At 37.7% G+C, this 15,468-nt stretch overlaps 1 protein-coding gene across 1 annotated transcript in view; it reads right to left on the reverse strand.

Annotated features, from left to right (window-relative positions):
• Nucleotides 1-393: 393 nt before the first annotated feature.
• Nucleotides 394-15,468, reverse strand: part of LOC145404595 (kinase D-interacting substrate of 220 kDa B-like) — a 623,448-nt gene continuing 608,373 nt past the window's right edge. The window contains exons 25-29 of the mRNA XM_080276114.1: nt 12,730-12,918; nt 11,016-11,189; nt 9,451-9,670; nt 6,030-6,133; nt 394-1,363 (exon numbers count right to left, since the gene is read on the reverse strand). Of these exons, the coding sequence (XP_080132240.1) occupies nt 1,262-1,363; nt 6,030-6,133; nt 9,451-9,670; nt 11,016-11,189; nt 12,730-12,918 (789 nt within the window). The 3' untranslated portion in view covers nt 394-1,261. The remainder of the gene's footprint in view (nt 1,364-6,029; nt 6,134-9,450; nt 9,671-11,015; nt 11,190-12,729; nt 12,919-15,468) is intronic.

Here is a 15,468-nt window from a genome sequence, read left to right on the forward strand (position 1 = left end):
CCCAAAAGATGGATATGCTGATATATGGCCCATTAAATGACACTATTTCTCCTCTTCTTACACTTTCCTAATTCTGGCTATTACTCACACCACTAATAAGTGGGAAATACGATTATGATAATGAAACTGGTGATGATGTCATACAGTAGTAATAATCACTTGACAATACAGTATATAATTTTTATGGCAGTTACAGAAAATATTTTCTTGCTTCTTAATACACCTGTTTCATTAATTACCTTCTAATGAACATGACAACTTATAATTTGATGACATGCATTTAATAAATAATAACCAACTAAACCTAAAAGTGTATCACAGATATGTTGTACAACACTGTAGTGATTAGGACAAAAAGGAGGGAAACAATGGCTATAAATAAATTTATTTCATATGAAAAATGTTCTGACTGTACATGATGGTATGAAATTAAAAACTTTCACAAACATACAAACATACTAAAGATACAAAACTTGACATATTAAGCCATCACAAACAATGAAATACTACACATTACAAGGAATGTCACATTGCACAATTATCACAGTCTCTGTGGAAATACAAAATAGGAAGTTGTTGGTAACAGGGTTACAGTGACAAATGTACACATAAAAGGGTTTGGGTGAAACTCATACATTAGTTTGCTTCTCAGAAGTCCAATATTGCTCTGCATACAAATAAAATTGTATACAGAAATCATCATATGTTTATTATGAAGATCTGAATATGATGAAGTCCACCATATATTCATATGAGAACAGTGTCTCTTCACTTAAGTCTGCAACCCAGACCTTTAAGCTGGTTCAACCAACAATGATAATGAACTTTTCTTGTGCACAACATTGCAGACTCGGCATTTTGTGTTTCCAGTGGCTCTGGCAGACTTCTGGCAGGCTTCTGTAACTAGTTTTTATGCAAGTTAACAGGCCTGTGCAGTTGCTCTATCTTCATAGTAACTGAGTAATGGCAACCTTGTAGAGAAAACTGATGATAATTGTACCAGTTACTTCAATACTTTCATACTCGTCCAACCACAATGAGGAGACAGAGCATACGATTTTGTAAAGTAGCATATGGCTTAGATTTGTGTAACTCACATGTGACCATTATGAAATGCTCATTATTCATCAAGCCTTCTCTACCACTGACTGATACTAGTTATGAACTTATTGAGCAACTACTGGATTCCACAGGAGCCAATAAAACATCTGCTTGTTAGTGTTGCGGTGTTAGTGGCAGTGGTGGTGGTGTTGTGGTGGGGCTAGACCCACTCCTGAGACCCTGGGACCACGGGCGGAGTGTGGGGGTGCTGCTCCTGCTCTTCATCAGTATCCCACTTCTGGTACCCCTCATTTATCGATGCCTATGAAGTCAGTTTAAACACCCTTCTTAGGTTCTGAGCAGGTAAGACCGTCTACACTGTAATTCCATCACCAAATGATGCTTGATAATGTTGCATGCGATAACGCGCTGCACGATTAAAAGTCGTTAGTGCGAAAAATCCGCAAAGTATAGTCGTGCCGGAGTCAATGCAGTTTAAACAGCATTAGTACAATAACCGCATAGATGAAGCTTTAACTGTCTGCAAGACACTACTGTACTGTACATGTTATTGGAAAAAATACCAACTACACCCACCACCAGATTATCAACAGAGATATGCAGTGTTCCTCATACAATAGCATAAGCCATTTTGCTATGGAAAAAAAATGCACTGTATATATTTTCATGAATAGTTTTCTAAACCTGCATAGATACCTTTGGTTTAAATGCATTGGCATGCAATAAAAACTTACCTCAAACACAATTATCAAGATTAAGGTCCAAGCTGCACCAATCAAAGCAAGAAATACTAAGGAAAGCACTAAAAGAGTACAGTAAGTCCTCATGGTCAATTGTCTTTCTTGATTTTTTTTTTTTTCCTATGAAGTCCACAGTATATTAAGCTACTGTACAGTAAAACTCCTGTTAAACTTCCATAATGCTAAATGCCAGTTATCCCAATTTATATACAGTATATATATATATATATATATAAAATATCTGATCTTTTATGACTCATTACTAACATACAAATGACTTACAATATATATATATATATATATATATATATATATATATATATATATATACAGGTATATATGCATACCCTGGTTTAATTATATAATTCGTTACGTAAAACTCCTTTGTTAGGCGGGGTATCGTATATCGGGGTACTTTTAACATGTAAAGTAATGTGGAGCATTATCAGCCTTCAGTTCCCCCCCCACCCAACCAAGCCCAAAACCCACCCAAATGAGCCCAAAAACAAGTTTAAAGTTAATTTAAATGGCCTAACAGCTGTCAATGAAGCTAACCTAAGCCTAACACCTGTATATACCTCACTAGAATCAACAAATAAAATCTGTAAATCATCAAATATAAGCCTGGAAACAATCAAGCTTAGTAAACTGTACCCCAAAATGACAATGTTAACCCCACCTATGGCTAAAACACATTAATCTAAATATAAAATCAGTTTATAAATCAACCTAAACACACAATTTTTGTCTAAAATATCATCAAAATCTGTCAAAAAAAAAAAAAAAATCAAAACCCATTGTTAAACTGGGGTTTGGCCATCTTTAGGTGGGGTATGGTGGTATTTCTACCATCATTGTTAAGCCGGGGTATCGCATCTAGGGGTATCGTATATCGAGGTATTACTGTGTATATACAGTGTATATATATATATATATATACAGTATATACAGGTATATATATATAAAATGGCTGATATTTTACAGCACATTACTAATACATACAAAGGACTTACTGTACAGCACTACAGTAAATGCAAAGTCAACATGCACAACAAAATTCACTACCATGCTGTAATGAAGAGTGTAGGAAAGAGTAAAGCATGATACTGTAATGGGCTCCTGTAATAACTCTGTGCTCTTATTGATAATTTAATGTTAAGAGTTGTTTTAATCTATACAGTGTTGTAATTATGCATTTTAGCCCCCTGAATCTAGGTGACATTCATTCTGGATTATTCTTGCTGTAACCAGACTATTTTATTCAGTGTACAAAGGAAGGAAGGAGTAATGAAGAATTAGCACCAAACCATAATATGATTACATGGCTTTGTAGGAGTAGACGGAAAATAAAGGCCAGAAGAAACACGGAAATATGAAGAGAGGCAGGACTGAAAAGCAGAAGAGGACAGTAATGAGAGAAAGACTGGAGACAAAAAGGCCCCTTTTAGTTGCCTCTTACGACAAGCAGGGATACTGGGGAAGTATTCTTTCCCCCCCTCCCCAAGGGGGTTCAGCTTAAGAAAGAAAGAAATACTGAAGGGGTTCATTTATGCTATGTATATAAACCCTCCAGTTTGAAGACTCTATCCTATGCTCACTTAAAATCATCAAGAGACAGCAAGAACAAAATGAAAAATTATATTTCCAGATTCATTGGGTCTGAAAAGACTTCTTAAAAGAGTCATAACTTAAACACACGGAATATTATAAATTTACCCCTCCACTACAATGGTATCTTTTTGTTTTTATTTATTTCATTACTGTCAACGTTAGATGATTTCATTCAATTTATAGGAGACCTCTAGTAATGAGCAGATAAATATAAGACTTCATTAACTCCTTATCTTCATGTAGTTTATCTTAGTCTTGCTACTGCACAAAGAGTTTAATCAATTTAATGGAGACCCTCTCAGGGTGATTCAGTATTATCTTACAGTACTAACACAACCCCAAATATGCACAAGTTCCACAAGATTCCTTAGCTGCATTACCTCATCTGTATTGGAGGGTCTCCCATAAGTTTAATAAATATAATCATCTGACAGTGGCAAGAATAAAATCAAGACCTAGCCATACTGATGAGGTTAATGTAGAGTGTTCCTTATCGCACCAGTACGGGTACGCTTCATCGCCAAACAAAATGGTCTCCGAAAAGCAAAAACAACAGAAAGGTACTATTATGGATTATTAAATTTACATTTGAATGCAACTGACAAAGAATATTAATTCAAGCCATTGCAGCATGAGCAGGCTTCCTTATTAACTAACTGAAGCCAGGTGAAAACTTTCAAAATTTATTCTCATCCTTGCCAATGATTTTATTTAACTTACGAGAGGCCTTTCATACTGAAGGTGATAATTAATGCTAGATCTAACCCCTTCACTCTGAAAAGTCTGTCCTAAGCTCATTAAATGTGCAAGGAGATGGCAAGAACAAATTGAAAAACATCCCTGGGTCAACTGGTCAACTATGTACACGATAAAACAAATCTTGATGTACTACAGGGGGGCACTGAGGCAGCAGAAATAAGCAACTGAGCATACAGGTTTAACCCCTTCAGCTGTGGACATATTTAGTAGTTTATTCTTGCTAGCACCAGACAAATATAATCAGCTTATGAGGGATTCTTCAAACTGGAGGGTTAGAAATACCCATTACTGAGTACTTCACTGCAAGAACTCTCCCCTAAAACTGAATGAATTTGTCTGGTTGCAGCAAGGATATATTGAAAAAATATGTCCCCTGACTCACTGGGTTAAGAAAAAAATCCAAACTATAAAAACAAAAGGGAGTGGAAAAATGAAGTTAATTGGGAGGAAAGCAGAGGCTAGTTAAGAATAAGGATGTCACACGTACCACTGAAAGATAAATACACAAGGACTACATTTTATTTTGTACTAAACACAGGCTAACAGAGAGGGCAGAGTGAAGAAAGACAGAACTAGCAAGGTGGATAGATGAATACAAGACTGGGAAAACACACTCATCACAACTTACAAACTGCAATGCCAATATATATTTGAAAGGAAACAAACAATATGTCAACAACAAAGAATGTAACACAATAAAGGGGAATGAAGGAAGAACAATTAACAGCTAATAATATCAATAATAGTAACTGAAAACAAAAGAAAAAAAATAATTAGAAAACTTCAAAATTATCAAGAAAATATTTCAACACAAACATAATCTAACTACTGTACTGTATATACATAAAAAAAAAAAAAAAAAAAAAAAAAAAAAAAAAAAAAAATTAACATCAATCTTATCTTTACTATACACACAAGGCAGGGAGGCTTGGGTCAGCACAACCTCCTCCATATCAAGGGCAGCAGCAGACTAGGGGTTACTCCAAGAGTAATAAGTGGCATTCAGTAAAATTTTTTATGTACAAATTGTACTGCATTGAAATGTTTCCATGAAATGAATCAGTTTGATACAAAAGAGCTGAAATTGTAACAGACAATTAAAAGAATGAATATAGCAAAGCTAATACATTACACTGTAAAACAAATGACTAGAGTTAACTACAGTACAGCACTGGACAAAACACCAGCCAATGTACTGTCTTAAGTCCCGCTACTTATTAATCTTTCTCAGCTCCATTAGTTAATATCATCACCTGGCTCATCCAGCTTGGCCAGCTCAACTGGCTTGTCCAGCTTAGCTGACTTAGCCAGTCCAGCCAGATCAGACAGCATAAATGACTTTGCCAGTCCAGCCAGCTCAAACAGCTTAGCTGACTTGCCTGGTTCGCCTGGCTCAGCTAGTTCTGTCAGCTTAGTTTGCTTGGTATGCTTAGTCAGTTCTGCTAGCTCAGCTGGTTCTATCAGCTCAGTTGGCTTTGCGAACTCAGTTGGTTCTGCCAGCTCATTTGGCTCTGCCAGCTCAGCTGGCTTTGTCAATTCAGACGGCTCTGCCAGTTCGGTTGGCTCTGCCAGTTCAGTCGGCTCTGCCAGCTCAGTCAGTTCTGCCAGCTCAGCCAACTCACTCAACTCACCCAGCTCATCTGGCTTATCCATCTCAGCTGTCAGAGCCAGGGTTTTCATGAAACTAAAGTTCTCAGGTAAGAATCCTCCTGGAGCAGCCCCCAGTGTCCTCTTGCCTGGTTCTGTAATCCTGCCCTTTGTTGCAGCGGGGTGGAAGAGGCAAGTGAGACAGCGCTTTGACCCTGGGGCAGAGCAGATGCAGTCCAGGGGTGCAGCAACTAGCCTCGGTGTACCTACCTGCTTGGCCAGTAGGTTCTGTTTCGTGGACTTGCGAATGGAGTCCTCTCGATCCTTGATGCCACTACCACTGCTGCTGTGAGTGGATGACCCTCGGCTTGATCCTACAGGGAAGCAGGTCGTGTTGGGGTCAGGTTATGTCACTCCCTACAGGAAGGTCTAAGTAAAGGTGGATAACTGTACAAGGTTAGTACTGGATTACCTTGCCACTCCAGAAGTGACACTTAAATAGTACAGCACCTCTACTTGGCTCGTCATGAAGTTGGAACATTTTATGTAGATAAATCAACTAACTGGTAGATTATAGAATTAACTATACTGTACATGGAAACTGATTCAAATATTAGTCTAGGTCAAAGTCTGTCATTCTTTTTATTTCAATATATATATATATATATATATATATATATATGCACGTACACCAATACTGTTAAAACAAATATATATACACACCATTCCCAATAATCAAATACACTAATGACCAGAACACAAATGGAGAAGTCAGTGAATCTTTTCCCACTACTATACCAGTATTCACAATGATATAAGAAAGTGAACAGCTTAAGCATTTAAAATAAGAAGGTAAGGAAATAGAGAGTTTATTTACCCAGTTAATTACTATGGTGAACTACCATGGCTGGTTAGAGAGACAAGCCAGAGTCAGAGAGGGACCAGAGCAACCACACAGAAGGGTGCAGGGGAGGGAAAGATGAACAAGCATGGAGGTCCCTTTATTTTACACTTACACAGCATTTAGAAATAGTTATCTACTACAGAAGAGTAATAGGAAATCCTATAAAATATGAAAATACAAGTAGACCTATATACACAGAGCCAATGTCCTATCTACATGGATGACCTACTTTAGTTCCAGACTAGATAAATCCAGGAGGTATGACCACCCCTACTGTACTAGGCCAGTATCATGAAAGGGATCCAGAGCGGTGCTTGTGGATCAGTGGATGATAATGTACATATAATACTTCTGCTTCAATATGAATCAACTACAGGTATTTAACTATAGCATTAACACCTGATTCCTGGGAAAAATGTCAACATCATACACATGATGCAATTTTGATATAATGAGTTTATGATGCTTCTAGTCCTCATACAGATTTCATGAGGCAAAAAATAAAATAAAAATTAATGATGATGCAGTTTTATGCCATGCACTCCCCTCTTGGAGGGGCTAAGGCCTGGCCCCTATTAAAAGGATTTAAAAATGAATATTGCACCTTTGTTTAAATTATGATAAAGGAATACATACTGAGCATCATACCCATATGTATTAAAGCCAACTTTATTAAGCTAGAGAGAAGCAGTTCAAAGAGTACCCAGGAAAAAAGTTCAGAAGAGCTTCCTGTACAAGAAGGTTTGAAACTATGAAAGATGGGAAGTGTTCAAGCTAAAAAAAAACAAACTTTAATGCATACAACTGCATTCAATATTCCCATACAATCATGCTCAACATTTGGCATCCTGAGTTACCGAAAAGTACTCATCTAAGCTACCACTCTTTACAGAGTAAATACCAATGAAAATATGTAATGTCAAAGACAAGTACAAGTAACACGAAATACCACAGTCGATGCCAAACATTTACAGATGCACTGGAATAAATTGCAGCTGAACTTGTGCTTTATAAACATCATCTTTTTAATGCTGAAGAACAGCATGCTGAAATTCTACCATAGGCTACTTCATAACAGCTACTACTTTTTAAAGGCTTTTACTGTTACACATGCATATTTAACACAATACAGAAGTACTGAAAACAAAATGCTACAGACTGCACTAGAAATCTTGAAAATTAGAAATAACGCTGTTCTTCAACAAGATCTTCAATCAAAGCAGTTGTTGACATAGGACTGATTCCAGGTGGCACAGACTTTCATTGTACCTCTTTTCAGCAACTTATTTTGCATATTCCACCTTTTTATTCTCTTGCATATTATGACGTAAACTAGGTTGGTAATAAAGCATATAAATAACATAAAATATCTATGTGCACTGTAACAGGCACAATAAATCACTAAGAAAAAGGTGCTGCAAAACCTCCAATGCCACCTAGAATACAGCCCTCAGTGCTTGACCAGCCAATCTACCAGCGACCCACACAGCCAGAGTTGGAGGCCACAGCACCACACATCAAATACCCTTATCTCCTTCAGTCCTGGTGACATCCTTTATATTTCATTCCTGCTACTGTATTTCCATGTCATGTTATTTACCTATGAAAGACTTTAAGAACCAGAAGGAGTAAATACAGCCAATATTAAGCCCTTCATTACTAGAGTGCTCTCTCAACTAGAAGAAAAGTATGAGGCAGCAGCAATTAAAAAGACCACCACATACTGAAGGGGATAATCATTTGACCAGACACATGGGTCTGAGGTATAGAGAAAATGACAGTGAAGATTTATATTTCAGCATTTCCTGTTATAAGTAGCCTAAGAGATGAGATGTGAAATATTACAACTTTAAACATACAACTGGTATTGTAAATTGGGAAAAACTGGCAGATCAACTTTGCAGATAATAATGGAACTTGAATAAGCATTTTTTTTTTTTTTTTTTTTGTGTGACAAAATAAATAAGTACCTTAAATACAAATGAAAATAAAGAAAAGGCTACTTATATTAAGGAATACCTTTATGATTTATAGAGAAATACATGGCTTTGAGATATGAAGGAATGACTGAAGAATTACTGTATATACTATACAGATACAGGGGTCTGAGGTATCAAGGAATGAGATACAATACATGGATCTGAGATAGGGAGGAATGACAATGAAGAATTATGTACAGAGAGATACATGAGCCTGAGGAATGGAGGAATGACAGTGAAGAATTTACTGGTACTGTATAATGTAGCTATAAAGATACCGTATGAGGTCAAGGTATGGAGGAATGAGAGTAGAATCATTTTGCTACATCCTGAAGTGAAATACATGGGTGTTAGGTATGGAGGAATGACAATGAAGATATACGGAAGACTTGACTGCAACAATGTGCTTTGAAAAGAGTGCAAAGAGAAAGCTGAGTGAAAATTGCAATAGTGAGGAAGAAATATATTTCAAGAATCTATACAGAGATCCACAATTCAATTCTGGGGGGAAAAAAAAAAAAAAAAAAAAAAAAGTAAAATACGCAATGCTGCAGTGAAGTCTGGAATGTTATTTGACAATGTGTATGAATACTTTAAGTGCACAAAACTTTAAACAGCTTTATCTTATTTACAATACACAAAACAAACACTAAAGGAATGCCATGGGGAACACAAACAGAACAACCAACATCAGTCAACACATATATGAGAAGGTGGGGGTAGAGCTGGGATGGAGGCAGTGCACAGTGTGCTCACAAACACACAAACACACACACACACTATCCAAGATTGATCTTGGTGACATTACCCCGCCGCAGCAGTGAGCTGTCCACACTGCTACCAAGACTACTGGGGGGCGCCGAAGGATCCTCTGGAACGTCATCTATGTGGCTCCCTCCACCGACACTTGGCTGTGGTTCAGCAAAGCGGACATTTTTGCCAAGGAAATCATCATCTACCTCACGTTCACGCAGCCCAAGTACTAGCATCCGGAACAGTTCCCAGTCACCAAAGTTCATACTGAGAACCTGCAAGTCAATGGGTGTTAGTACAGTATAATATCCAAGCAGTTGTATTTATATTGCCCATTGTGAAAATAAAGGAAAATCTACACAAATGTTGTTCACGGAGTATACAGTACACAAGGATCATTAGACTCCACTGTTAGGCTACAGCTTTTAATGGCCTCACACATATACCTGCAGCACTGTGCTACATTTTGAAGATCGCCTTTTAACCCGCCGCATCCTGTTGACATACATAGGCGCCCGAACATTTTGTCACTATGACTCCCGTTATAATTCATAAACGTGCCGCAATTGCAAGGCCCGTCATTTGCACATTTTTCAAATTTCGTGCATAATTTTTGGTACGTATATGCGGGACACCTTCCTTTACCCGAGACCAGGCAAGTACAATGCCTTACCCCGCTTGACCTCCCACCCCCTCACACCCAATGCCACTGTCTTGGCAACTCACCTAATACCAGTGACCTGGCCAGTAAAGACATGTCGCGCCACGGTACAAAATTCAAGGCAAGAGTGATTCCCCAATTGATGACAATGTGGAGGACAAAGTTTACGTAGTGTTAGAGGAAGAAACAATCAGAAGTGATGACCAGGTAATGTTGCCAAAAAAGGTGCGGTACGTTTATGTGTTTGGTGAGTGAAACAACACTTATATCTCCTATATTACAGTGTGAAAACCAATATACTCTTGTGGTACATATAAATTCATACCAAATAAATAAATATCTACCTATTCTGAGTGGTTTGGAATAGTTACCCCTCCCATACAAAACGTCTTCTCTGGAGGCAGGCTCGATAGAACATGGTACCAGGTAAAGGTAGGGTCACCTGTACCGGCATTTCTAAGCTCAAGTGAGAAATTTCTCTCTGAATTTTCGATGTTCCTCATAAAAAGTGGAGGTTTTAGAAAAAAAAAAAAAGAAGAAAATCTGCCAGGATTGGGGGAGGTCACTGGTGAAAAATCTGCTGGGACGTGGTGGGTTAAGCAATGAAAATCAAATATCTGTCCTTTGATTGCAGGTGTTTCCCTCAACTGCAAAGTTCATTGGAAGAAAACACAAGCACACACTGTTGAGTAAAATATAATGCCCATTTTCAATTCACAAATGTGAGTATTATTAAATAAAAACATCCAATATGCAACAAGCCATCACTCATCAGTATGGCAGATTTCAAATGTGACTTAGAGAGAAATGAAGTACTGTACCAAGACTGATCAATAAAAATGAGAATTATCATGATAACATCATAATCCAAATCTCTCTTCCCACCCTTCAGTGGGGTGAAGTAGGAAAAAATAATTAGAATAGTAAAACTAATAAAGTAACAAACATGCTATACAAACCTTTTTCAAATCATCTAGATCACAGTGGACAAGGACCTTCCCATTAATATTGTGCTCCTGTAGCTTCTCTCGGTAGGTAGGCAACATTGACTCAGACACACCATCCAGTCGACTCAATATTTCATATAGGCCATCTATAGTTAATGTTGACAGCTTCTTGTCTGCTGCTTCTGGCTGCAAGGCACAATTAATACAGTTTTGTTAATAAGTACAAACATGATAATACTGAATGTGCAATAAAGTGCAAAGCTGACCAATAAAGCTTATCAAATGCACATTTAAATACTGTAGTCTAAATACAAAAATGTGTATAAGTGATAAAGCAGACCCTCACTATACAATGAACCAGTCTGTGATGAATCGCTAACAATGACAAAAAATGTTACATATGAACGTCAAGAGTAGGGCTGCAAGACACAGACCAAAAAAGACCTAGGATGAGGTCATAAAGTGTGACCTTGGGGAAAAGGGATTGCATAAGGAGGATGCCTGAGATCAACCTGCATGGAGGCTGCCATTAGGTGACCATGGCCAATGCATGCAAGCATGTTGGAGCCTTTATAAATGATATGATAAAGAACCTGAATGTATGAATGGCCTTCACTGATTCAAGTAACAGTAAGAATGAAGAGAACTCCAGTTAGAACCAGAATATATGTGATGTGTGTGTGTGTGTGTGTGTGTGTGTGTGTGTGTGTATATATATATACACAGTAAGATCTCACTATAACGGACTAATTGGGGCACAAGCCAGTCCGAAAAACATGAAATTCCGATCAAAGCGACATCTGGACTTCCCCCTGCTAACCCAGACTTTTTCCGATATATAAGACATTAGTCCAGATAGCATGAACAGTTTTTAAACTGTTATGACTACCACTGTGGTACTGCACCGTGTTATAACTTCACTACATTGCTCAAATGGTATAATATATATAATAATAGTGTACTGTACACTGATAAACATGTCTTCTATTTCAATGTGGACCGTTTACTAGCCTTGGGTTTCCTCCCCAAACCATGTCCAAAACCCACCCAGATGAGCCCTAAAACAGGTTTAAAGGCAATCAAAATGGCCTAACAGCTGTCAAGGAAGCTAACATAAGCCTAACACCCGTAAATATCTCACCTAAACCAAAAATATAATCTGAATATCGTCAAATATAAGTCTGGAAAAAATCAAGCTTAGTAAACTGTACCCCAAAATAACAATGTTCACCCCATCTGTGGCTAACACATATTAATTGAAGTCTAAAAGCAGTTTATAAATCAACCTAAAAAAACAATTTTAGTCTAAAATATCATCAAAATCGGTAAGAAAATCAAAATCCATTGTTAAACTGGGGTTTGGCCATCGTTAGGAGGGGTACAGTGCAATTTCTATCCCCATCATTAAGCTGGGGTATCGCATCTAGGGGTATCGTATATTGAGGTATTACTGTATATATATAGTGTCTGAAGTCTGCCCTCCTCTCTTCCTATTTCTCCCATCTCTCCTGTCACTTTATGTTACTCTTCTTTCCTCTTCAGGTCGCTTTACACTGACAAGCCTAATGATTTCCTGTGCATCAGGAAACCATTTACAACACTGGGTGGTAACCGTATAACCAACCCATATGCGTTCCCCACGTGTCAAGTGGGTTGGCGATAGGTTAGTGCCACTGAGCTCAATGGCATTCACAACTGCTACAAACAAGTGAACCTTCTGACTAACCGGTAAACTGGCATGACCTATGCTGTGCGCTGGGTTGTGTGTGACTGGAACTGGCATCGTATTGAAGTCGACTGAAGGGGCTGACTGCATTGAGGGGAGGAATGGATGTCCGTAGTTCCACAGTAGCTGGTTTATTGGGGGCAAGCTGGCTGTCGAGGTCTTGTGGTTCCCTCGCATTGGCTGGATAGGCTGAAGAAGGAATATCACTAAATACATTGAGTCCTCATTTTACTGTATGTTGCGTTCTTTAAATTTTTTGTTGCTGTTTAGTCCATTGCAACTTACCATCAACCCATATTATATGCAACTAAAATCACTGTACTGTACACTTTAAAAAGATACCCAACATAAGACCACTCATCGAATGACAGCGGTGTACCTTGATTTCCAACTGTTTCTACCTTTCTCTCTCCTATGTACAGCACAATACCTACCTAAAGTACCTTACAAAGGGTGTAGGCAGGATATTCTAAAGAGGGGGCCTAAACTATACTGAAGCTATTTATCTTGTGCTGAACAGCTGCCTGGAAAGTATTATACAGTACAGGTTGTCACCTTCATCAATTATTTAATACCAGTATTCAAAATAAGAGAGCCAAAGAATTTATCCATACTAGCATAGAGTTTGTTCAACTGAGGGAATCTTAAGTTTCAAGAACTACCTCAAGTACTCTAACCTCTTTTCTGTTACTGGTGCACCAAGCAATTTCGTTTATTTCAAACCCATACCTATGAATTTTACTTAGTCTGAAACCAAATTCTACTGTTCAGTGGAGAAATCCCAGCACAAAATGGATTCGAGAGAAAAACACAGTAAACCTCAACATATACAGAACCATTAAACACCAGAAACTACGCAACTAACAAATTTATTCAAGCTCACAACACATGACTGGTAAAATACTGTTGACAACCTAAATCACAGAACAAACACTAGTAAATCTTGGAAGAATAACTTGATATCATTTCATCATCCAATCCCATTTTGCCTCATATAAACAGAAGCTTAGGGGCCTGGGCCAGGCTACTCATTACCAACATTTAACACATAGGTGACAAACCTCACTTGGCCACGACAATAACAAATATGACAAATAAAACTCACTCTCATTAACTAACAATCCATATAAATAATGATGGAACTTTCCCCAGCAAAAAGGAAAAAGCAGACAATCTGATAATATGCTATTTATATACCTCTCAACAAAACTAAAAAAAAATAAAACATAAATAAATAAACAAGGATGTAGACACCTACCACATTTACAGTAGCTAACTCACCAGTCCATTAAATTATTAAAAAAATAAATAAATAAATAAGAATTTGGATCAAGTCAAATAACAAACATTCACCTAAAATAGCTTGGTTTTGTAGCCATCACACCATTACTGAAATCTACTTTTTTTCTTTTTTTTTTTGACACATCAGACACATCCAAATCCCTGATACTGGAAAAATGCAATAATCTCCCTAAGCCACCTAATAATTCACAATGCATGTCAGTATCTTTCTGCTTAACAAACCATCCTAAATCATGGAAAGGCAAATACTTAAGACTATCACTTCCTACAGTCCTCTGTCCAATTCCTGGCATGAACTTCAACCTAAGCACTCAACCACCACTACTCATCACCATAATCATCATCCTGACTTTTTTTTTCACTTGAGTTTCTTGGATGGCTTCAACATGCACCAGCCCCCATTAAAACCACAATAACTGCAACAGACATATACAAACCTTTTGACACAGCACCAAGACATATCCTGACCAACAAAATCCTAAACACAAACATACAAAACTATGGTAAGAAAAAGCTAGCTTGTTTTTTTTCATGCAAAACAAGCTAGTAAACACCTATCATATACAGTAATAGAATGTACATTCACAATACAGTAAACCCTTGATATATCGAACCCTCTTTTAACGAATTTCAGTTTTAACGACCACCTCGAGCTGGCCGAGCGTTATGTTCATTTAACCAACTTTGTTCGATAAAAGAATGGATGCACAGGAAACATCAACTAGTGTGGCATCTCTACACACACACACACACACACACACACACACACACACAGTAAATTAAATAAACAACAAAACTTGGAAATTAGCAGATAAGGAGGGATTAAAAAATATCTGGATATGGGGAGATGCAAATGAGGAAGAGAGAGCTAAAACAAAGGAACTTGTAAAGGAAGCGACGGGAAAAAAAAAAAGACCTGAGAACAGAAGAAGAGAAGACAGAATTCTACTGGAGAGTTATGGATCAGAAATTGAGGAAGTGGTACCAAAGGCGCGAGACAGAGAGAGAGAGAGAGAGAGAGAGAGAGAGAGACGCAATAAAATACAATGCAAAAAGTTTGAAAGTGGCATATGCAAATGTAGAAGGTTTAATCTCAGCAAGGCTAGAAATAGATGATTCTTGAGGGTAACTGAGCCAGTAATTATGAGATCAAGCTAAGAGAGAATACTGAAATCTAAATGGGAGATGGGAAATACAAACTATGGAGAAGATATAGAAAAGAAAAAATGGCAGGAGGAGTGATGATAGCAGTGAAAAACAGCCTAAATATGGATAATGAGGAACTGGGAGAAGGTATGGCTCAAGTGATAAACATGGTAATAGAAACCAGAGGGAAAGGCAAGAAAGACATCGCAGTAGCATATGTCCCCCCCTAAGACATGGGCATGGAATGAGGAGGAATATCGGATGTTGTCGGACATGGTTAGATACCAACAG

The sequence above is a fragment of the Coenobita brevimanus genome, chromosome 64, assembly GCF_032717465.1.
Source record: "Coenobita brevimanus isolate Jiangsu-jjx chromosome 64, ASM3271746v2, whole genome shotgun sequence".
In the NCBI taxonomy this organism is placed as follows: domain Eukaryota; kingdom Metazoa; phylum Arthropoda; class Malacostraca; order Decapoda; family Coenobitidae; genus Coenobita; species Coenobita brevimanus.